This window comes from Heterodontus francisci, chromosome 12 (genome assembly GCF_036365525.1).
Source record: "Heterodontus francisci isolate sHetFra1 chromosome 12, sHetFra1.hap1, whole genome shotgun sequence".
NCBI classification, from domain to species: domain Eukaryota; kingdom Metazoa; phylum Chordata; class Chondrichthyes; order Heterodontiformes; family Heterodontidae; genus Heterodontus; species Heterodontus francisci.
Genome location: NC_090382.1, coordinates 72,700,743 through 72,726,163, shown reverse-complemented (window position 1 = coordinate 72,726,163; position 25,421 = coordinate 72,700,743). Strand labels below are relative to the sequence as shown.

The following is a 25,421-nucleotide window of genomic DNA, read 5'->3' as shown; positions in this document are numbered from 1 at the left end:
TACGATCACTTATTTAGTAATTTCCTGTCCTCTGCCATTTTAGGGTTCTGATGAAAGCAGTTAAGTTTATCTTCTTCTCTGCACAGGTGTTGTTGACCTGCCTAGTATTTCCAGTGTCATGCTCATGTGATGTGCAGTGATTGAAATACAGAACCCAAACTAAAGAGTTATAAAAATTGACTATTCCTTTAAAAAGTGGACACTGTGCTGCAAAATGGCCACCACAGGTAAAATGACCTGGCCCTGTATAATCAAACTGTCTTACTTTCTGGTAAGGCCAAAAGGATATATTCCAAGGTGTCAATTACATCCATCCTGAACCCATCAAGAGACATTTTTGAATTGAATGGGTTCTTCTGAAACAAAGAAGGTGTGAAGTAGTGACTTCCTGGGCAATTGTTGATCACTACAGGGAGGGAGATCTGTGTCTCCTAACAGAGGCAATATGTGAGAGACTTTTGGACCTTAAAAACGTAGGTCTCTGGAAAGGGAGTAAAAGAATCAGAACAACATCCCCAAAAGCTTGTGCAGCCAGGAGCTGAGATCTCCAGCAGAAGCCAAAGAAGGACCCCTCCTGTGAATTCTACACTTCAAATTGTGCAGCAGAGAACTGAATGTGATCACCATCTCCAGACTGAAATCTCAACCAACAGAAAAATCTACAAAGAACCCAGCAACTTTAAAATAGAAATTGACCTCTGAGAAAATTCAACAGGTTTACTATGAACCCTGAACATCTACCACACTTCAAACCACTTAAATCTTTTCCTCTCTATCTCTTCCTCAATGTGTATGTGTGTGTGTGTGAGAGAGTGAATGCATGTGTGGGTGCGGTTGCGTAAATTTCAGGAATGAATATTGCTCAATAAATAGTTAATCTTCTGTTTTAAACTTTCAAGAAAACCTGTCGCTGTCTGTTTATTTGACGAATAAAACAGAAAGGGGTAAAAACCCTAGTTGCAAAAGCACTTGCTGCGGTCAGTTGCAAATTGAACAGTGGGAACCACCCACACCCCTTACCACCTGGCCATAACACCAGCATGTTATTTTTAATATATGGTGTAGGAGCAGTTTATCTGAGAACAGATAGGCGTTTCTGTGGTCGCAGACATGATTCCAGGATGGTATATTGCCTCCCTGGTGCAAGGGTCGTGGATATCACCAAGCAGCTACACAGCGTTCTGGAGGGCGAGGGTGCACAGCCAGAGGTCGTGGTCCACATTGGTACCAACAATATAGGAGGAAAGAAGGATGAGGTCCTGCAGGATGAGTTTAGGGAATTAGGAACGCGATTAGCACGCAAAGATAGTAATCTCCGGATTACTCCCAAGGCCACGTGCTAGTGAGTATAGAAATAGCAAAATACACCAGATGAATGCGTGGCTGGAGAAATGTGCAGGAGGGAGGGCTTCAGATTTTTGGGGCATTGGCACAGAGGGGACAAAAATCTTGAACTGCATTCAAGAGAACATTTTTAGCCAGGACATAACAAGCCCAATGAAAGGAGGCATAATTCTAGATTTAGCCTTCGGTAATGAAGCTGGGCAAGTGGATGAAGTAATAGTGGGTGACCATTTTGGAGATAGTGACCATAATACAGTCAGTTTTAGCATAATCATGGAAAAGGACAAAGATAAAACAGGAGTAAAAGTTCTAAATTGGGGGAAGGCAAATTTTACAAAACTGAGAGGTCACCTGGCGAAAGTGGACTGGCTACAGCTACATGAAGGAAAATCAGTCGCAAACCAATGGGAGGCATTCAAAAGCAAGATACTACAGGCACAGTGTAGGCATGTCCCCACAAAGATAAAGGGTGGTATGGCCAAATCTAAAGTCCCCTGGTTATCTAGAAGCTTACAAGGTAAGTTAAAGCAGAAAAAGAAAGCTTATGATGATCACAAAAATCTTAATACTTTAGAAAGCCTAGAGGAGTATAGAAAGTGCAGGAGTGAAGTAAAAAAGGAAAGTATTGGCAAGTAAAATCAAGAAAAACCCGAAGATGTTTTAACAGTGCATTAAGAGCAAGAGGATAACTAAGGAAAGGGTAGGGCCTATCAGAGATGTACAAGGGAACTTATGCGTGGATGCAGAAGATATGGGCAGGGTTCTTAATTGTTTTTTTTGCCTCTGTCTTCACAAAGGAGAGGGTTGATGCAGACATTGTAGTTAAAGAGGAGGAATGTGAAGTATTAGATACGAAAAGCAAAATGAGAGAAAGTACTAGATGGTCTGACATCCTTGAAAGTGGATAAATCACCAGGGCTGGATGGATTGCATCCCAGGTTGTTAAAGGATGCCAGGGAGGAAATAACGGATGCACTGAGGATCATCTTCAAATTCTCACTAGATGCAGGTGAGGTACCAGACAATTGGAGGTCTGCAAACGTTGTACCATTGTTTAAAAAGGGTGCGAGGGATAGGCCAAATAATTATAGGCCGGTGAGTCTGACCTCGGTGGTGTGTAAATGGTTAGAATCAATTCTGAGGGAAAGGATAAACTGCCACTTTGAAAGGCATGGATTAATCAGGGATAGCCAGCATGGATTTGTTAGGGGAAGGTCATGTCTTACGAACTTGATTGAGTTTTTTGAGGAAGTAACAAGGAGGATTGATGAGGGTAGTGCAGTGGATGTGGTCTACATGGATTTTCTTAAGGCATTTGACAAGGTCCCGCATGGCAGACTGGTCAGTAAAATGAAAACCCGTGGGATACAGGGGAATGTGGCAATTTGGATCCAAAATTGGCTCAGTGACAGGCAACAAAGGGTAGTCGTCGATGGATGTTTTTGCGAATGGAAAGCTGTTTCCAGTGGCGTTCCACAGGGCTCAGTGTTGGGTCCCTTGCTGTTTGTGGTATATATTAATGATTTGGACTTAAATGTGGGAGGCATGATTGGGAAATGTGCCGATGGTGCAAAAATTGGCCATGTAGTTGATAGTGAAGAGGATAGCTGTAGACTCCAGAATGATATCAATGGTTTGGTTGAGTGGGTGGAAAAGTGGCAAATGGAATTCAATCAGAGAAGTGTGAGATAATGCATTTGGGGAGCACAAATAAAGCGAGGGAATCCACAATAAATGGGAGGATATTGAAAGGGATCGAAGAAGTGAGAGACCTTGGAGTGCATGTCTACAGGTCCCTGAAGGTGGCAGGACAGGTAGATAGAGTGGTGAAGAAGGCATATGGAATGCTTTCCTTTATTGGCCAAGGTATAGAATACAAAAGCAGGGATGTAATGCTGGAACTGTATAAAATGCTGGTTAGGCCACAGTTAGAGTATTGCGTACAGTTCTGGTCACCAATTTACAGGAAGGACATAATTGCTCTGGAGAGAGTACATAGGAGATTTACAAGAATGTTGCCAGGGCTCGAAAGTTGCAGCTATGAGGAAAGAGTGGAGAGGCTGGGTTTGTTTTCCTTGGAACAGAGGAGGCTGAATGGTGATTTAATTGAGGTATACAAAATTATGAGGGGCCTAGATAGAGTAGACAGGAAGGACCTGTTTCCCCTAGCAGAGAGGTCAATTACCAGTGGGCACAGATTTAAGGTGATTGGTAGAAGGATTAGAGGGGACATGAGGAAAAACTTTTTCACCCAGATTGTGGTGGGTGTCTGGAATTCACTGCCAGTAATGGTTGTGGAGGCAAAAACCCTCAATTCTTTTAAAAGAAGTGCTTTAACCAGCAAGGCTATAGACCAGGTGCTGGAAGGTGGGATTCGATTGGGCAACTAGTTTTTTCGGTCAGCACAGACATGACGGACTGAATGGCCTCCTCCTGTGCTGTAACTTTTCTATGGTTCTATATTACCCTGATAATGTTTTGAGTTTCTATTGGATAATTTAAGATGAATAATATTTTTAGCACAGCTTTACAGCACCTGCAGCCAAACTGAAGCTTTCTTCACATTTGCTGGTAACATATTTACAGTTGGAGCTTCAGAAACTTGCATTATTGTCTTCAGGTGCTTGCACAAGCATGGACTATTAAAGGTCGAATAAGAGCTGAAAAGTCTCTGACAATAAATGTGACCAGTTGAAGATTCTCCTGTTTGGCACTAGGCAGATTAAAGAGACACTGCTGCTGGTAAACTATTGCACAGGAAAATTTCTGAGATTATTAAACAGCGCGCGCAATGATATGATTACATTTTTCATTGAAAAAAAATGAAGCTTAACGTAACAGATGAAAGGGGAAAATAACACATTGCAGAAATTTACACTGTACGATATTTTGCATCCAGTGCAAACTTTCCCCCGGGCCAATATGATGGCATTCTAGCTGAGTTCTTGAAGCAGACTTGAAGTTTTACAGCCTGAACTCATTGCACTGAATCGATACCGCTCAATGAATACATTTTCCATTTATGCCAGAAATGAGTAATTATTGATTTTTGACATTCTGGCTACTGATCCTGTTTTTACTGATCTTTTATCAACAGTTATATTTCGTGTAAAATTTATGACGAAATGTGGGTGTAACAACCCACTCTGACCCGATCCTCTTTAATAATAATGGTAGCAGCAGCAAATGGTCTCACCGTGGCTTGAACTCGAGACAGGCGATCTGAGAGTTTAACAAATATGTAGAAGGGAGAGACGAGTGAATATAAATCTACGTCAGTCGTCTGCTTCTGCCGTGTTAATAGCACACGCTAGTTGTGAGGTGGCGCCACATCGTGTGTTAATACACAGTGATCGATGTCTCATGTGCCGCGCTCATTCCCAAACCCATCTGCACCATCACAAAGCAGGCAATCAAATAGCTAGTCTCTTCCCTCTCACTCAGACAGAGCTGAGCTATCGACACAGGCAACAAGGTGAGCTGAAAATGTTAACATTGTTTCCGAATCAATAATAAGAGTTAATTTCGCTGATATTTGCTGTTGTTATTGCCTTTTAAGAATGAATTCTATATTTTGCAGATGCTGGCTTCTCTGGTGGGTGTTTTTATCGCGGTTTGCCTCGAAGTTGAAAGCAGGCGCCCAGAAGCGACCAATGCTGTCAATTTCCTGGATAATGAGAAATGGTTGACCACTGTCTCACAATATGACAAGGAGCTGAGATACTGGAACAAATTCCGAGATGTAGGTACCTTAAAATCTGTTCGAAAGTGGAGTTCTGTATTTTCTCGGGACACGGCTGCGGTAATATGTTTAACACATGCTCTATCGCTTTACACAATAGAGACGCTGATAATGCAATTATAGTGAAGAGGAGTGAAAAAACACACAAAAACAATATGAAATGCTTTAGAAATGACACATACCATCACTAATGTAAATAGCACGCTAAATTAATCTGTGAAGCAAATATGTTGCGGATTTAAATCTATTGCATTTTTGTTCGTGGACTAGAATTTATTATTGTATTTTGTAGGTTTTAGCTAGGATTTAATAGTTCCAGTGATGAGCATGAAACCGTTTCTTGGCTTAATTTAAAAGGTAGCCAAAGCCTTCAAATTCAAGTCAGCTTTACAAAGACTTATTAAATGTGCAGTAAAATTCAGTTTGCATATTGATTCCTGATACATTCAACTGCTGTTCAGTATTCATGTGAAAAGATATTGTGGGGCATACAGGGATATTGAATTCTGTAGTCTAACGTGTGTATCTTACCTTGTAGCAAATTTTGATTATTCTTGGCACATTGGTAAAAAGGAAAAAAAACTTTCACTGAAATCACCATAAAAAATTCTATTGGTGAATATTTGTAGAGAATTATGCACTGACGTTCTGTGGAATATGATGTGTGTCCCATGAATGGTTTGACTGACTAATTGATGAATGCCATGTTATGGTCAATCCATGGATAGCACAGATCAAATCTCATGCTATCTGCTACATAATATCTTAATAGCATGATTAGATATTAACTTGACTATCTAAATGGAAACTAAATTGGTATGTTGATTATGAAGTGGTTCAGGTAAGATAATTTCAAACTGTGCCACCTCCCCACCCTCATCCTGTGTGGTTTTAATTGTGACATTACATAGAGATAACTTCATGACATATTGTATGCTACTTCTTTTACCTGAAAGAGAACAAGGCAATAATCGGTAGAAGTTTGTACATATGTGTTTAGCAGTAAATTTACACCATGAGGCTGGTGTTGAATCAAAGTGCTTTCTGCTTTGCATTGATACTAAATGTATCGAGTCAAAATTTAAAGTCAAGACCTAACCTGACTCCAGAGCAATGTTGAATGAGACTACCTCCTCCAGTCACACTCCACTTCGTTCTGATTTCAAATTGGACTCTCACTCTGGATTTGGCTGAGAACAAATCATCTCCAGCTTTCAAATTTTATTTTGTTTTGTTTTCTGTCCAGGTTTGGTTTCACTGTTTTATGCATTTTTGAGACTAAGTTTAAAGAAAATAAGCCTCAATAAACTCTTTTAAAAATAATTTATTTATTTGGTAGCTGCATCTTACTACAAAATAGCGCTCTAACTGAGGACTTTAGATGGTGTCATAAAGCACATAAGCAAAGCTTAGCATGTTTGTAACTCATCTGAAATATGAGGTTACTGTACTGTCTTAATATCAATCCAAATATCTTGGAATGGAAAGGGAAAAACTCAAGAAATTACAATCACCAGGGGAGTAGTACTGAGCAAATTGTTGGAGCTACAGGCTGACAAGTCCCTGGAACCTGATGGACTTCATCCTAGGGTCTTGAAAGAAGTGGCTTGATCAGTTGGTTTTGATTTTCCAAAATTCCCTAGATTCGGGGAATTTTCCATTAGATTGGAAAATAGCGAATGTAACTCCTTTATTCAAAAAGGGATGGAGACAGAAAGCAGAAAACTATAGGCCAGTTAGCTTAGCATCTGTCATAGGGAAAATGTTGGATGCTTTTATTAAAGAAGTTATAACAGGGCACTTAGAAAAATTCAAGGTAATCAGGCAGAGTCAACATGGTTTTGTGAAAGGGAAATCATGTTTAACCAATTTATTGGAGCTCATTGAAGAAGTAACATGTGCTGTGGATAAAGAGGAATTGGTGGAAGTACTGTACTTAGATTTCCAGAAGGCATTTTGATAAGGTGCCACATCAGAGGTTATTGCGGTAAATAAAAACTCATTGTGTAGGGGATAACATTTGGCATGGATAGCAGATTGGCTAGCTAACAGGAAACGGAGAGTAGGCATAAATGGGTCATTTTCTGGTTGGCAAGATGTAATGAGCAGTGTGTCGCAGGGATCAGTGCTGGGGCCTTAACTTTTTACAATTTATATAAATGACTTGGATGAAGGGACTGAAGGTTGCTGAATTTGTTGATAACACACAGATAGGTAGGAAAGTAAGTTGTGAAGAGGACATAAGGAGGCTACAAAGGGAGATAGATATGTTAAGTGAGTGGGCAAAGATCTGGCAAATGGAGTATAATGTGGGAAAATGTGAAATTATCCATTTTGGTAGGAGGAATAAAAAAGAAGCATATTATCTAAATGGTGAGAGATTGCAGTGCTCTGAGATGCAGAGAGATCTGGGTGTCCTCGTGCCTGAATCACAAAAGGTTAGTATGCAGGTTCCGCAAGTAATTAAGAAAGCTAATAGAATGTTATCATTTATTGCGAGGGGAATTGAATACAAAAGTAGGGAGGTTATGCTTCAGCTATACAGGGCATTGGTGAGACCATATCTGGAGTACTGTGTACAGTATTGGTCTCCTTTAAGGAAGGATGTAAATGCGTTGGAGGCAGTTCAGAGAAAGTATACTAGACTAATACCTGGAATGGGCGGGTTGTCTTATGAGGAAAAGTTGGACAGGCTAGGCTTGTATTCACTGGAGTTTAGGAGAATAAGAGGCGACTTGAATGAAAAGTATAAGATTCTGAGGGGTCTTGATAGGATGGATGTGAAAAGGATGATTCCTCTTGGTGCGAGAATCTAGAACTAGTGGTCACTGTTTAAAAATAAGAGGTCGCCCATTTAAGATAGGGATGAGGAGAAATTTTTTTTCTCAGATGGTCGTGATTCTTTGGAATTCTCTTCCTCAAAAGGGAGTGGAGCAGAGTCTTTGAATATTTTTAAGGCAGAGGTAGATAGATTCTTGATAAACAAGGGGGTGAAATGTTATTAGGCATAGGCGGGTTTGTGCAGTTGAGGTTAACATCAGATCAGCTGTGATCTTATTGAATGGCGGAGCAGGCTCGAGGGGCTGAGTGGCCTACTCCTGCTCATAATTTGTATATTCAGATGTTCTTATGTTTTAATGCACACAAATTTCCTACAATGATCATCAGTTTTGGCGGAGAGTCTTTGTGCATTCCATGCTATCAATCTGTACTGATGTCCACACCATGCATTATTGTTGAAAGTTTATGGGACAACATCTGTGGTTGCTTCTGTGGCCTGAAAAAACCTTGAGGCAATCTCTTGAAATGCCTTTGAACAATTTGCATGTAATACAGAAGAAGGGATTAGGATGAATGCCCATCACAGCATAGACATCTCTGTGTGTGAAGAATCTCTCTTTGAAACGTGTATAATGAAGGAAAATTTCTTAAGTATTGCTGAAAATAGAGACATTTTGTCAAAGCTTTTCATCTTGCTCTCAACAGGACAAATCACAAGAATACCAATGTAAGGGAAGCAACAAATTTATGCTGTATGAGAAACAAGTGCTGATTGGTTCGCAGGTGGACTCTGATTGGTAGAGGTGTTGCCATGGACAATGCACTAGTTTGTGGTGACTGACAGTTAACAGCCAAGCTTTCTTTGAAATTTAAACCAGGCAGCTTGACTCTGATTGGTTAAGGCATTACCCTGAGGAATGAAACAGCGAATGGCTGTCACTTATTTTGTTTAGCTGAAACAGGCACAATGTGTGCACATGTTCTTTCTGTCTGCAAAGAACAGGGCCTTGTATATTAATATATGTAGCTTCCAGTACGTGCAAATGCTCCACGCTGCGAGCTTGACTGACAATCTTAAATCAGCATGTCCCTTCCGCTGTTCACAACGGGCAAGGTACAGGCCATGCCCAACCAGCCTCAGCTTGCAAAGCTCAAATCACAGTGCCCAACATTAGATGCGCTTCCGCAATTGGACGTCATTTGCTAAATAATCCACAGTGTGCTAAGAATTACACTGACAACCAATTTAAGATTGTCAGTCGGGCTCGCAGTGTGATGCATTTGACTTTGACAACATGTCACTATTTTCAGCAATAGTTCAGTTTAGTTTTAGTTTAGAGATACAGCACTGAAACAGGCCCTTCGGCCTACCGAGTTTGTGCTGACCATCAACCACCCATCCATACTAATCTTACATTCCCGACCACATCCCCATCTTCCCTCAATTCTCCTGCCACCTACCTACACTAGGGGCAATTTACAATGGCCAATTTACCTATCAACCTGCAAGTCTTTGGCTGTGGGAGGAAACTGGAGCACCCGGCGGAAACCCACACAGTCACAGGGAGAACTTGCAAACTCTGCATAGGCAGTACCCAGAACCGAACCCGGGTTGCTGGAGCGGTGAGGCTGCGGTGCTAACCACTGCGCCGCCCTTATGTAGAAATAAATTGTGCATCACATGGACATTTCCCTTGGCAGAAGGCTGGTATAACATATGCAGTATAGACATTCACATGGAAGGATCACTAATCTAGTTTCTCTTTTTTAAAGGTTGATTTTAACTAAATTTTTAATATAACTCTAATATAGCAATCATTGAATTGTACAATTTAATCAGACATAAAAGATTTTTAAAGATTTTCTTTACCATAATAATATTGAAATTTAAAATCGGGGCAGATCTAGGGGCAGACTATTTTCCTATTAAGGCTAATGCTCTTCCTATTATAAATCCAAGACAGCAGATCCATTAAATGGAATTTACCCATCCCTCTGAAGTGTCTTTGTTCTGTCATCTTTGACTCTAATTTTAGGGGAGCCAGGGAACCCACATTATGTCAAAAAAACATGTTTTCTCAGCCCCATCAAAAAAAGGAAATGTCGCAAAAGTAACTGATTGAATTGAAAACCAAGAAATTTATGTTTGAAATCTCCGAAGTGTAATCATAGAGAGGCAAGCTGGTGAACAGTCATTTGCGGTGAAACTGTGTTTTTAGGTCACTGTAGATATTCTGATATTTGAACTTTTCACAACATAAGCATTGAAACTGTTCATGTTGGACCTTCGTATAAATATTAGTTAGACATTACATACGTGATTTTGTGTGCATTGAAAAGAGTAGTATTAACAGAATCTGTTGGAGAGTTTATTTGCTTCACCATCAGTAAAGGGATGCCTTGAGACTTTGTGTTTCTCTAACAAAACATTTCAAAATTCATGGTGAGCTATCTCATTAATAGGAATGTGAATAAGTAACATATTTCAATACAAAAGTGTAATTTTACTTTTCAAAAGAAATCAGCCTTTCATGAAAAGTCTTTCATAATACCTCCTTTAAGAAATATAGTTTGAGTACATATTTTATTAATCACTCTCAGAATAGTGTCTGTTCTCACCTGGTAGGGAATAAAAAGTGTGCTTTAAACGGGTCTGTTTCATAGAAGCATAGAAGTAGTGAAGGGTGTCATCAAATGCACACCAGCCAGTGGCCTTCATCAATAGGTAGGGCTTCCGCTCCCTCAATGTACAACATGTCTGTGACCACTGTAAATGGATCCTGTAGGTTTTAGTTTAGTTTAGAGATACAGCACTGAAACAGGCCCTTCGGCCCACCGAGTCTGTGCCGACCATCAACCACCCATTTATACTAATCCTACACTAATTTCATATTCCTACCACATCCCCACCTGTCCCTATATTTTTCCCTACCACCTACCTATACTAGGGGCAATTGCTAATGGCCAATTTACCTATCAACCTGCAAGTCTTTGGCATGTGGGAGGAAACCGGAGCACCTGGAGGAAACCCACGCAGACACAGGGAGAACTTGCAAACTCCACACAGGCAGTACCCGGAATTGAACCCGGGTCCCTGGAGCTGTGAGGCTGCAGTGCTAACCACTGCGCTACTGTGCTGCCCACATGCTTCCTGGGAAGTTGCCATGATGCCTACATTTTAAGGCAGTCCTAGGCCCCAGAGCTTTTCTGGCCCCCACACACCTTCAGGGATGGATCCATGAAGACAAGGGCTACCGACTGAGGACATAGCTACTGATGCCTGTGAGGGGGGTGATACACAGTCAAATATAGAAGAGAAACTGAGTCAGTCTGGAAGGCAGAGCAAATATAGACCTGTTAAGGCACAAGTGAAAAATGCAAGGCTGGATTGCATTTATTTTAATGCAAGGAGTCTTACTAGTAAGGCAGATGAATTGAGGACGTTGATTAGCACATGGGATTATGATATTATTGCTATCACAGAGACATGGTTAAGGGAAGGGCAGGACTGGCAGCTCAATATTCCAGGGTATAGAATCTTCAAGCGAGACAGGGGAACAGGTAAAAGAGGAGGTGACATTGCACTGTTGATCAAAGAGTCAATTACTGCGGTAAGGAGGGATGATATCTTAGAATAATAAATAATAGGGTAATAATAGTAGGGGATTTCAACTTCCCCAATATCAACTGGGATAGTCTTAGTGCAAAAGGCTTAAAGGGGGCGCAATTTTTAAAATGCATGCAGGAGAGCTTTTCGAGCCAGTACGTAGGAAGTCCTACAAGAGAAGGGGCAGTACTGGACCTAATCCGAGGGAATGAAGCCGGACAATTGGTAGAAGTGTCAGTGGGGGAGCATTTCGGGGATAGTTACCATAACTCAATAAGATTTAAGGTAGTTATGGAAAAGGACAAAGATGGACCAGAAATAAAGGTACTGAATTGGGGAAGGCTGATTTCAGTATGATAAAACAGGATCTAGCCAAAGTGGACTGGGAGCAGATACTTGTAGGAGAGTCTACATTAGACCAGTGGGAGTCATTCAAAGAGGAAATAGTGAGAGTTCAGAGCCAACATGTACCCGTTAAGGTGAAGGGTAGGACCAACAAGTCCAGGGAACCCTGGATGTCAGGGGATATAGAGGATTGGATCAGGAAAAAAAGAGGCTTATGGCAGATTCAGAGCGCTGAAAACAGCAAAGACACTAGAAGAGTATAGAAAGTGTAGGGGGGGTACTTAAAAAAGTAATTAGGAGAGCGAAGAGGGGACATGAAAAAACACTGGCGGGCAAGATAAAGGAAAATCCTAAGACATTTTAGAAGTATATTAAGGTCAAGAGGATAACCAGGGAAAGAGTAGGGCCCATTAGGGACCAAAGTGGCAATCTGTGTGTGGAGCCGGAGGACATAGGTGAGGTTTTAAATGATTACTTTTCATCTGTGTTCACTGTGGAGAAGGACGATGTAGGTGTAGAGATCAGGCAGGAGGATTGTGATATACTTGGACATATTAGCATTGAAAGGGAAGAAATATTAGCTGTTTTAGCAGGCTTAAAGTGGATAAATCCCCAGGCCCAGATGAGATGTATCCCAGGCTGTTATGTGAGGCAAGGGAGGAGATAGCAGGGGTTCTGACACAAATTTTCAAATCCTCTCTGGCCACAGGAGAGGTACCAGAGGACTGGAGGACAGCGATGTGGTACCATTATTCAAGAAGGGTAGCAGGGATAAACCAGGTAATTACAGGCCAGTGAGTCTAACATCAGTGGTTGGGAAACTATTGGAAAAAATTCTGAGGGACAGGATTAACCTCCACTTGGAGAGGCAGGGATTAATCAGGGCTAGTCAGCATGGCTTTGTCAGGGAGAGATCGTGTCTAACTAACTTGATTGAATTTTTCAAGGAGGTGACTAGATGTGTAGATGAGGGTAAAGCAGTTGATGTAGTCTGCATGAACTTCAGTAAGGCTTTTGATAAGGTTCCGCATGGGACATTGGTTAAGAAGGTAAGAGCCCATGGGATCCAGGACAATTTGGCAAATTGGATCCAAAATTGGCTTAGTGGCAGGAGGCAAAGGGTAATGGTCGAGGGTTGTTTTTGCGAGTGGAAGCCTGTGACCAGTGGTATAGTGCAGGGATCAGTGCTGGGACCCTTGCTGTTTGTAGTGTACATTAATGATTTTGACGTGAATATAGGAGGTATGATCAGTAAGTTCGCAGATGACACAAAAATTGGTAGTGTTGTAATTAGTGAGGAGGAAAGCCTTAAATTACAGGATGATAAAGATGGGCTGGTAAGATGGGCAGAGCAGTGGCAAATGGAATTTAATCCTGAGAAGTGTGAGGTGATGCATTTTGGGAGGGCTAACTAGGCAAGGGAATATACAATGGATGGTAGGACCCTGGGAAGTACAGAGGGTCAGAGGGACCTTGGTGTGCTTGTCCATAGATCACTGAAGGCAGCAGCACATGTTGATAAGGTAGTTAGGAAGGCATATGGGATACTTGCCTTTATTAGCCGAGGCATAGAATATAAGAGCAGGGAGGTTATGATGGAACTGTAAAAAATGCTAGTTAGGCCACAGCTGGAGTACTGTGTATAGTTCTGGACACCACACTATAGGAAGGATGTGATTGCACTGGAGAGGGTGCAGAGAAGATTCACCAGGATGTTGCCTGGGCTGGAGCATTTCAGCTATGAAGCTAGACTGAAAAGGCTAGGGTTGTTTTCTTTAGAGCAGAGAAGGCTGTGGGGTGACCTGATTGAGGTGTACAAAATTATGAGGGGCATTGATAGGTTAGATAGGAAGAAGCTTTTTCCCTTAGCGGAGGGGTCAATAACCAGGGGGCATAGATTTAAGGTAAGGGGCAGGAGATTTAGAGGGGATTTGAGGAAAATAAATTTCACTCAGTGGGTGATTGGCATCTGGAACGCACTGCCTGAAGAGGTGGTAGAGGCAGGAACCCTCACAACATTTAAGAAGTATTTAGATGAGCACTTGAAACACCATAGCATACAAGGCTACAGGCCAAGTACTGGAAAATGGGACTAGAATAGTTAGGTGCTTGATGGCCAACACAGACATGATGGGCCGAAGGGCCTGTTTCTGTGCTGACTCTACGAACCCATGCGCAGATGTGAAGGTGAGGTACAACACCTGCCACGGGACACCACAAGCGACCATAGTGCAGGCCATTGGTCTACTCAAGTGATTCAGGTGCCTATGTGGAGCCCTTCACTATGTGCCAGTGAAGGTCTCATGTAACATGGTGGTTTGCTGTGCACTGCAAAGCGGGGAGGCATTGAACGATGAGGATAGTGAGGAGCGTGCTACCTCCTCGGACGATGAGGATGCAGAGAAGGAAGCTGGCCAAGCATCACCAGACCAAGTATCCCAGGGACAACAGAAAAACGTCATGAGATACATGCAAGGGAGGCTCGTGATGTCCATACACATTCGCATATCCTTTGATTCGTACTGTCAGTTGCAGGTTGACCAATAAAGCCTTGCCTTTTTACAGCCCTATTGTTGCCTTCCTTTCTTTAGCAAGCCATCGTCCAGCATCCAGGTGCACAGTGCTCAGCTGGCAAGTTTCCAGACTTGATCCCTTGCAGCATGATCCCTCACCTCTTGCCCCTTGACAGAGGCAGGGTTAAAATGAAGCCCCAAAGACCATAAATAAGAGGAAGGAGACCTTGCGATAGAAGCATATCTTTATTATCCCTGACAACAATGCGAGCCTTTCTATTTACATTAGACATTCACCCCTGAATCCCGCTTGCTTCTAGGTGCTCTTTATTCTTATGCATGCATTCCTACGCGGTGCTGCCCCTGCGCTGTCAGCTGAAGTAGAAGCAGGCTTCTGACCTTGCTGCCCCGGCTAGGGATGACCTTGGCAGTCATCCTCTGGATGCCTTAGGCCCGGAGGGCCCCAGCATGCTGAGGACCTCCTGCACAGAAACAGTACCACCTTCTGTCATCAGGGATGAAAGAGGATCTGGCGTCACTGGCAGAGGGGCAGAGGAACTGCTATCTGCACATGAAGCACCCTGAGAGGAGCCCCCAGCTGTGGGGTTGGGGGGAGGGGTGGGGTTGGTGGTTGAGGGGGGCATCCTCTCTTCCATTGCGACGCAGACTTGTGCTTCCCCACTGACTTGAGAGGGTTGAGGACCTGGTGGTGACTCCAGGGTTCCTTGTCCCCCTCTCGCCTTGCTACTACTGCCGTGAGCTCATGGTCAAGCCGAGGATATGCAGATCTGCATGAATTTCCTGTGGACATAGTGCTCTGCTAGATGTGGTTCTCCACGAGAGCAGCCAATCTCTCAATGGAGGATGCCACTGGTGCACCAGTCAGACAGACAATGCAGCACTCAAGGCCCAGGTGGACTCCTGCAGAATCCACGCTTGGGCACATGTAGCCTCTGGCATCTCTGCCAGGTGTTGCCTGACTTCTTGCTGCAGCTGCAACATTTCCCGTATGCTGACGACACCAGAGGTATGTCATGAGCATGGGCCTCAGCATAAGCCTCGCCTCCCACAGTCCTCTGACTGTCAGAGACCTTGGCTCTCGCATCCTCCATCAGCTGCTCAGGTGCGCCGGTGCTGTTTTCACCAAGTTGTATGCCTGAATCTAACCGCGAGCGCATACCAACCAATGTGAGAGTATCTGTGCTGGTGAAGGGTGCAGAGGTATGAGTTGAAGATGTATCCTCTGAGTCTCCGTCCTCCCCCTCAGAGGCGGCAGCCTCTCCCTCATTCTCTGCAGTTCTTTGTTCTGCGTGACCTGCATGAGAGAACAGAGACATTGAAGGGTCAAGGGCCTCCCCTCCTGACATAGCAAACACCCCTGCATTGGCGATCCCTATAGGCACTAGATGCCCCATTAACAGCATGGCTCCATCACTGTAGATGCACTATTGTGCCCCAGGTCGACCTTACTCACTGTTTTAGGAAGGTCCCCATCTCTCTGTCTGCAACGTGATAACCATCCTCCAGCCATGACAGCTCCATGGCCGCCTCCTCCATCAGGCTGAGAACATGGAGATTTGGCAGACCACTGCCGATCTTGGCCCGCTCTCTGCAATTGTGTGATATCTTCTCCTGCAGACACAAAGATGAATACTATTGGTCTCCCAATGGGGCCAAGCTGAAGACATATGCTAGTGATAGTCCAGCAGCTACCGAGGGGGCCACACAGATGCCTCCTGCATGTGACCCTTTTCCAGGGATTTCATGGGGGTTTTCAATGACAAAGGGCCACCTTTCAACACTATTTAGCCATGTTTCAGGCAGCATGTCTTTCTACCCTGACCCTTTGCCCACAAGTAGATGAGCAGTCCCTCTCCACACAATGCATCCTTCTGCCCTGACACATGCCCAAGGGTTTATGAGGTACTCACTTTCGTGCCGATGAATTCATTAAGCTACTTGCAGCACTGGATGCAGGTCCTTGGGGTGACCCCACAGCTGCTGACCTCCTCCACTATCTGTAGCCAGGCTTGCTTGATCAGGTGCCCAGCTCTCATCCTCCTGTCCCTGGGGGAAAGGACCTCCCACCTTTCCTTGGCAATCTGTAGGAGAACCTGGAGGGAGGCATCACTATAGTGTGGGGCCACCTCAAGTCTCCTTTCTGCCACTGTTGTGTTGCCTTTCTTGCCTGAAGAAATCCTAGTAGAGTCATAGCGAGATACAACACCGAAACAGGTCCTTCGGCCCTCCAAGTCCGCGCCAACCATCAACCACCTATTTATACTAATCCTACATTAATCCCATTTATCCCCTCTCACATCCCCACCTTCCCTCAATTCTCCTACCACCTACCTACACTAGGGGCAATTTTTCTTTTTTAACAATGGCCAATTTACCTATCAACCCACAAGTCTTTGGCATGTGGGAGGAAACCAGAGCACCCGGAGGAAACCCACACGGTCACAGGGAGAACTTGCAAACTCCACACAGGCAGTACCCAGAACCGAACCCGGGTCGCTGGAGCTGTGAGGCTGCGGTGCTAGCCACTGTGCCGCCCTAGTTGGCAATCAAACATTGAATGCAGGGTTGGCAGCGCTTTAAATATGGCGGCAACACTTGTCACAGCATCAGCTGATTCCAGCGTCTTCGCCTCCATCTCCACCACCGCCCACTTCATTGAATGGCCCCTATGTCTCATTAACCTTAATTGCCCAACTGCCACTTGATCATATGCGACCGGCTGCTCACGGTCCTGATGGAAGCCGCACCCTCACTCAGCCTCTTTTCGAAAGGAAAACAACCCCAGCCTACCCACCTTTCCTCATAGCTAAAATTCTCCAGTCTAGCACAGTATTCTAGCTGTCGCTTAAGTAGTGTTTTATACAAAGTAACAAAAATGCTTCCATTTTTTAATATTTTGTCTTTTGAGGATTTGTGTTAAAACTGAAAAGATTCCATGGATTTCTTTTTACCGAGTTCACTGAAAGGATACTTGAGGTGTTGTGAAAAACCTGTACTGGAAATCGTGCTTTAAGCCGTTTACCGGGAGGTGGTGGCACCCCTCCAATGCCTTTGTTCGGCGGAGAGTTCCATCTGTTGACTTTTTTTAATTAAAATAAAACCACCCAGTTTGTATTTTTTTTTGGTGGCCTGGGGAAGATGTTTACAGAGAAGCCGCATGTCAAGGTTTATGGAGGTCAGGAGGTTGACTTTCTGTTTGGGGAAGATATTGTTTTCAGTTCAGTTTGGGTGCAAACTGTTTTGAACACAGTTGGTGTTCTGCCTGCCAAGGAAAAAGAAAACAACCAGATCACTTCTTTCTCTACATATTTGAACAAACCCTGCAAAGATCCAATGTGGGAGAGCTAAGATCCCTGGTGCTGTATCTCTCCTGAAGATCTGGAAAAACCTGCCCAATTAATTCTCAACACGGCCTGAAAAGAATGCAGTGACTCATGGATGCCAGACCAAAAGGGACAACTGACTTCCTTCCATATCTTCTCTTTTTTTCTTCAACAATTAGCAAGTATTTGGCCAAAGTCTTTTTTGTCTTTATTTGCAACAGACCTCTGCAGGGAAAATTTCTGTATTTATTTCAGAATGTGTGTGACTGTGTGTGTGGGTAATTTAAAAAGGGAACTTCCATATTTCAGTCTGTGTGTTAATGCTTTTGGGTTTGATAACTGATAATATTGTTCTTTATTAAAGAAACCTGGTTGGTGTATTTCATCCTGGGATAAACTGTAGAGTATATGATTGACCGAATTGGTAACTGGGTAAACATTTTTAAAATATATGGTGTGACCTGCAGAGAAGTGGGACTAGAAAAGACAGTGCACTCCTCCCACCTCGGTCGTAACATATAATTGGGGGCTCTGTGTGGGATAACCCAAAAGCTGACGTCGTGCAGTTGTAAGCGGGGAATAATAATTGAAATGAGGAAAAGTGAAAAAACAGGTTTCTTGTGCATTAGAGTAAAGTTTATGCTACTAGAATGTCTTTGACAGTTGTTACAACATTTTTTGGAAAGGAGGATGTATCCCTGAGTGATTTGAGAAACTTAACCAAGGTTAGACTAAAGGAATTGGCAGAAAAGTTGGCGTTAGAGTTAAAACTAGGAGCTAAGAAAGCCGATATGATTGAGGTAATAGCACACCATTTGAAATTGGAAGAAGAAAAAGGCGAGCCAGACGGTAGTGCAGTTGAATTAGCTAGGGTTCAGTTGGAATTGGAAATAGAAAAACATAAGCTTGAAAAAGAAAAAGAAATGGGAAAACTTAAGCTTGAACAGGAAAGAGAATTGGCAATGAAAAAACTTGAACTTGACAGAGAGCAAAGAGCAAAAGAGAGAGCTCTTCAAAGAGAAAGAGAAGAAAGGGAATTCAAAGTTAAAAAGCTTGGCTCCGAGGAAAATTCTGCTGAGGACAGATCTGACTCCAGCTCAGGCCCCAGCGGAGAGCGTTTAAATTTGTGCAAGCCTTCCCAAGGTTTGAGGAGAGGGACCAAGAGGCATTTTTCATTTCTTTTGAAAAGATAGCCAGATAGTTGAAGTGGCTGAAGGAATGCTGGACACTGCTTATGCAAAGCAGGTTGATGAGCAGAGCTCATGAAGTTTATGCCATGCTTTCTGAGGAGGCTTCTGCAGATTATGAGATGGCAAAAAAGGCTATTCTCACTGCTGATGAGTTGGTCCCTGAAGCATACAGGCAGAAATTTCGTAACCTCTGGAGACAGCCTGGGAAGACTTGTAGAATTTGAGAGGGTAAAGCAAATTAATTTTGATTGTTGGATGCGGGCACTAAAGGTAGAAATCGTGTATGAGAACCTTAGAGAAATAACTATCCTGGAAGGATTTAAAAATTCACTCCCTCTGTTAGGAAGAACCCATGTAGAGAACCAAAAGGTTTCAACAGCCAGGCAGGCAGCTAAAATCGCTGATGATTATGAGCTTGTTTACAAGCCCAAACCTTTTGTCCATCACCCCCCACAAACCTGAGAAGGATAGAAGGTGGAAGGGTGAAAGGAAAGCAAGTAGCCAGGGACAAGAAGGGACAGCTGGGACAAAGGAAGATGCTGAGTGTGGAAGTAAAGTCCACAAGCCTAAATGTTGCCATTATTACAAGGTGGGACACCTTTGTGTAGAATGCTGGAAGTTGCGGGGTAAACCCATGGGACTTATTGGGGTACACAAGGCCAGTGCAGAGAAAGGGGCCCTGACTGAGAGTATGGCAGATCAGGCCGTGGCTCTGACTGCAGCTGTAAGGCCAAATACAAAAACCGCTGTGAGTGGGGGGGACGTGAACAAGATACCTGAGAGTTATAGGGAATTCTTGTCAAAAGGAAAAGTAACTCCTTATCACTCCAGTGAGGCAGGTAAACCTATAGTTATACTTAGGGATACAGGATTCACCCATACTCTTTTGCTGGGGAAAGGCATGACTTTTCCACCAGAGAGCACTCTGAATGCCAAGGTTTTAGTAAATGGTATCAGTGGGGAGTATATGCCTGTAGCTTTGTATTGGGTGCTCCTGGAGTGTGACCTAATGTCTGGAATGATAACTGTAGGAGTTGTTCATAGTTTGCCTGTAGATGGAGTTGACCTACTCTTGCAGAATGATTTGGCCGGAGCGAAGGTAGTAGCTTCTCCAGCAGTCACGTAAAAAACAAGTGAAGTCAAAGAGACAGAACAGTTGCAAGAAGAATTTTTCCTTCATGTGTCGTGACCCAAGCACTGGCTAAACAAGTTCCATTATTGGAGGTCAGATTGGCACCACAGACAGATAGCTGAATATCTGAACCTTTCTTTGGATATTTGGATAATCCAAAGGCAATGTTTAATAAATCTTCTCTGATCAAGGCTCAGCAAGCTGATCCAGAGATAAATAAAGTGGCACAATCAGCTCTAACAGAAGCTGAGGCAAAGGGAGTTCCGAATGGGATTCTAATGAGGAAGTGGAGACCTCCTCACAGACCTGCAGATGAAGAATGGATGGTAGTTCATCAGATAGGGGTACTGCCCAAGTAAATATTAAGGATAGCAGCGCATGAAATTCCTATAGCGGGTCATGCGGGGATCCGAAAGACCCAATCACGTATAGGTTGATATTTTTACTGGCCAGGTCTTTCCAAGGACGTGGTGCAGTTTTGTAAAACATGGATGTTGCAGGTTCCGGGATTTAGATGTTTCAGTAAGAACAGAGAAGAGGGTAAAAGAGGGGGGGGGGTGTGGCATTGTTAATCAAGGAAAGTATTACAGCGGCAGAAAGGACGTTTGAGGACTCGTCTACTGAGGTAGTATGGGCCGAGGTTAGAAACAGGAGAGGAGAGGTCACCCTGTTGGGAGTTTTCTATAGACCTCTGAATAGTTCCAGAGATGTAGAGGAAAGGATAGCGAAGATGATTCTCGACAGGAGCGAGAGTAACAGGGTAGTGGTTATGGGGGACTTTAACTTTCCAAATATTGACTGGAAATACTATAGTTCGAGTACTTTAGATGGGTCTGTTTTTGTCCAGTGTGTGCAGGAGGGTTTTCTGACACAGTATGTGGACAGGCCAACCAGGGGCGATGCCACATTGGATTTGGTACTGGGTAATGAACCCGGCCAGGTGTTCGATTTAGATGTAGGTGAGCACTTTGGCGATAGTGATCACAATTCGGTTAGGTTTACCTCAGCGATGGGCAGGGTCAGGTATATACCGCAGGGCAAGAATTATAGCTGGGGGAAAGGAAATTATGACGCGATTAGGCAAGATTTAGGATGTGTAGGATGGGGAAGGAAACTGCAGGGGATGGGCACAAACGAAATGTGGAGCTTATTCAAGGAGCAGATAATGCGTGTCCTTGATAAGTATGTACCTGTCAGGCAGGGAGGAAGTTGTCGAGCGAGGGAGCCGTGGTTTACTCAAGAAGTTGAAGCGCTTGTCAAGAGGAAGAGGGCGGCTTATGTTAGGATGAGACGTGAAGGCTCAGTTAGGGCGCTTGAGAGTTACAAGCTAGCCAGGAAGGATCTAAAGGGAGGGCTAAGAAGAGCAAGGAGCGGACACGAGAAGTCATTGGCGGATAGGATCAAAGAAAACACTAAGGCTTTCTATAGGTATATCAGGAATAAAAGAATGATAAGAGTTAGAACAGGGCCAATCAAGGATAGTAGTGGGAAGTTGTGTGCGGAATCAGAGGAGATAGGGGAAGTGTTAAATGAATATTTTTCGTCAGTATTTACAGTAGAGAAAGAAAATGTTGCCGAGGAGATTACTGAGATACAGCCTACTAGGCTAGATGGGATTGAGATTCACAAGGAGGAGGTGTTAGCAATTTTGGAAAGAGTGAAAATAGATAAGTCCCCTGGGCCAGATGGGATTTATCCTAGGATTCTCTGGGAGGCCAGGAAGGAGATTGCAGAGCCGTTGTTGTTGATCTTTATGTCGTCATTGTCGACAGGAGTAGTGCCGGAGGACTGGAGGATAGCAAATGTTGTCCCCTTGTTCAAGAAGGGGAGTAGAGACAGCCCTGGTAATTATAGACCTGTGAGCCTTACTTCGGTTGTTGGTAAAATGTTGGAAAAGGTTATAAGAGATAGGATTTATAATCATCTTGAAAAGAATAAGTTCATTTGCGATAGTCAGCACGGTTTTGTGAAAGGTAGGTCGTGTCTCACAAACCTTATTGAGTTTTTCGAGAAGGTGACCAAACAGGTGGATGAGGGTAAAGCCGTGGATGTGGTGTATATGGATTTCAGTAAGGCGTTTGATAAGGTTCCCCACGGTAGGCTATTGCAGAAAATACGGAAGTATGGGGTTGAAGGTGATTTAGAGCTTTGGATCAGAAATGGGCTAGCTGAAAGAAGACAGAGGGTGGTGGTTGATGGCAAATGTTCATCCTGGAGTTTAGTTACTAGTGGTGTACCGCAAGGTTCTGTTTTGGGGCCACTGCTGTTTGTCATTTTTATAAATGACCTGGATGAGGGTGTAGAAGGGTGGGTTAGTAAATTTGCGGATGACACGAAGGTCGGTGGAGTTGTGGATAGTGTCAAAGGGTGTTGTAGGGTACAGAGGGACATAGATAGGCTGCAGAGCTGGGCTGAGAGATGGCAAATGGAGTTTAATGCGGAGAAGTGTGAGGTGATTCACTTTGGAAGGAGTAACAGGAATGCAGAGTACTGGGCTAATGGGAAGATTCTTGGTAGTGTAGATGAGCAGAGAGATCTTGGTGTCCAGGTACATAAATCCCTGAAAGTTGCTACCCAGGTTAATAGGGCTGTTAAGAAGGCATATGGTGTGTTAGCTTTTATTGGTAGGGGGATCGAGTTTCGGAGCCACGAGGTCATGATGCAGCTGTACAAAACTCTGGTGAGGCCGCACCTTGAGTATTGCGTGCAGTTCTGGTCACTGCATTATAGGAAGGATGTGGAAGCTTTGGAAAGGGTGCAGAGGAGATTTACTAGGATGTTGCCTGGTATGGAAGGAAGGTCTTACGAGGAAAGGCTGAGGGACTTGGGGTTGTTTTCGTTAGAGAGAAGGAGGAGGAGAGGTGACTTAATAGAGACATACAAGATAATCAGAGGGTTAGATAGGGTGGATAGTGAGAGTCTTTTTCCTCGGATGATGATGGCAAACACGAGGGGACATAGCTTTAAGTTGAGGGGTGAAAGATATAGGACAGATGTCAGAGGTAGTTTCTTTACGCAGAGAGTAGTAGGGGCGTGGAACGCCCTGCCTGCAACAGTAGTAGACTCGCCAACTTTAAGGGCATTTAAGTGGTCATTGGATAGACATATGGATGAAAATGGAATAGTGTAGGTCAGATGGTCGGCGCAACATCGAGGGCCGAAGGGCCTGTACTGCGCTGTAATGTTCTAATGTTCTAATGTTCTAATGCCAGATTGTGGGAAAACTGCAACCTGCCATAAAACCGGCACCTCTAAATCCCATACCAGTTTTTGGGGAACCATTTAGTAGGGTGTTGGTCGACTGGGTAGAACCTTTACTGAAAACAAAAGCGGGACACCAATATCATGGATATGGCTACTCGGTTCCCAGCGGCCATTCCCTTGAACAATTTCTGCTAAGGTAATGGTGGAGAAGTTAACCCAGTTCTTCAGTAGAGATGGATTACCGATTGAGATTCAGTTGGATCAAGGTTCCAATTTTATGGGCTAGATTTTAAGGAGCCCTTGATGTCAGGATCTGTGGCGGGGAGGGGGGGGGTGGCCTGAAGATGGCCACAGATGAAGCCTGCCACGGACCTTGACGCTGCCAGGGCCTGGCCCAAACCTCCCGGTGGCGGTGAGGTACCGTGGCAGTCACCCCGCTAGGCGATGGAACCACAATTTGAATATTTAAATCAATTAAATTAATTAATCTAAATATACTTACGCCTCCTCTTGATAGCCTGCCACGATCTTTGGCCTAGCAGCCTGCATGCCTGCACTTTCGGATCCCTGTCCGGGTAAACAAGCCGCAACACTGGTGGGGAGTGGGGAAGAAGTAAATTTATCAGTGCAGAGGGGGTGGGGGGGGTGGGGTGGTGGTGAATGGGATCAAAATAACGGCATGGGTGTAGGGGATGGTGGGAAGGGTTGTAGTTTAAACTTTGTGCAGTTGGGGTGGAGGGTCAGATGGTAAAGGTAAGTGTTTTGAGGGGGAAGGGCAAATAATTAATCTAATTGTATGGGGGGTGGGAGAGAGACAAAAGAAATGTATTTATTTAATTTAATTCAATCTATCTTCAAATATTTAAATAAGCCTGTAGACTGACAGCCCTTTAAAAATGGCATCAGCGGCTGCGCACAGGCAGCTGACGCCATTGTCGGGGACAGACAGCCCGCCCCCTCCATGTGATCGGGGGCGGGGGTTGGCCTATCCCTGCTACTTAAATGAGCTGCTGATTTCAGTGGCGAGCTTATAAAATCCAGCCCTATGTCTAAAATTTTCCAGAAGGTTATGAATAATATGCATATAACACAGTTAAAGTCTTCAGCACACCACTCACAGACACAAGGGGCTTTAGAAAGGTATCATCAGACCCTCAAAACAATGATCAGGGCATACTGTCTTGAATATCCCCATAGTTGGGATAAATAAAGGGCTAGAATTTCTTTTGTTTGCACTAGGGATTCACCTAATGAGTCTACTGGTTTTAGTCCTTTTGAATTAGTTTATGCACATGAGATAAGAAGTCCTCTAAAACTAATCAAGGAAATTTTTTAGAACAGAGGGACGGATCTTCTATGCTAGTTTATATATCTGTGTTCTGGGAGCGGGTCATGGAAGCCTGCAAAGTGGCTCAGGAACACCTTAAAACTTCCCAAACAACCGTGAAGAAATGGGCAGACAAGCATGCCAAGACCCGAACATTTCAACCAGGGGATGAGGTGTTAGTATCACTGCCTTTACAGGGTGAACCGCTGAAAGCACAGTTCAGTGGTCCATATAAAGTGGTCAAAAGAAGTGGCAAAGTGAATTATTTGATTGACACCCCAGATAACGGGAAAAAGAATTGGCTGTGTCATATCAATATGTTGAAACAATATCATGACCTGGAGGAGTATTAGCAAGCACAGGTATGTCAGGTAGTAAGGACAGTGCATGATGAAAGAGATAGTGAGGATGAGGCAGAAGGAGGCCTCAATAATTCTCAGATTGAGCCTCCTACTATCTAGTTAGCTAACATTGAATTGTTAGTGAGGTTAATGCAGTAACAAAGGCAGACTCCTACCCAGTTCCTCACTTGGAAGACTGTATTGACAGAGTGGGCAGTGCCACATTTCTTACAAAAATAGATTTATTAAAGGGATACTGGCAGGTTCCTTTAACACCCTGAGCGAAAGAAATGCCTTTGTCACACCAGACGGTCTTTTCCAATGCCAAGTGATGCCATTCGGGCTAAAAAATTCTCCAGCCACTTTTCAGCAACTAATAAACCAAGTGGTAGCCAGTGTTCCTGATTGTGTGGTTTATCTTGATGATGTGCTGGTATACAGTGAAACTTGGAAGGACCACTTGAACAACTAGAAGCTCTGTTTAGAAAATTACAATCGGCTGATTTAGTGATAAACCTTACCAAAAATTAATTTGCAAAAGCGAGGGCAAC

General features: G+C 43.7%; 1 protein-coding gene across 3 annotated transcripts in view; it reads left to right on the top strand.

Moving 5' to 3' along the window:
• Nucleotides 1-25,421, top strand: part of spock1 (SPARC (osteonectin), cwcv and kazal like domains proteoglycan 1) — a 770,011-nt gene that overhangs the window by 133,948 nt on the left and 610,642 nt on the right. For all 3 annotated transcript variants that reach the window (XM_068043616.1, XM_068043617.1, XM_068043615.1), the window contains exon 3: nt 4,925-5,086. In XM_068043616.1, coding sequence (XP_067899717.1) covers nt 4,925-5,086 — 162 coding nt within the window. The remainder of the gene's footprint in view (nt 1-4,924; nt 5,087-25,421) is intronic.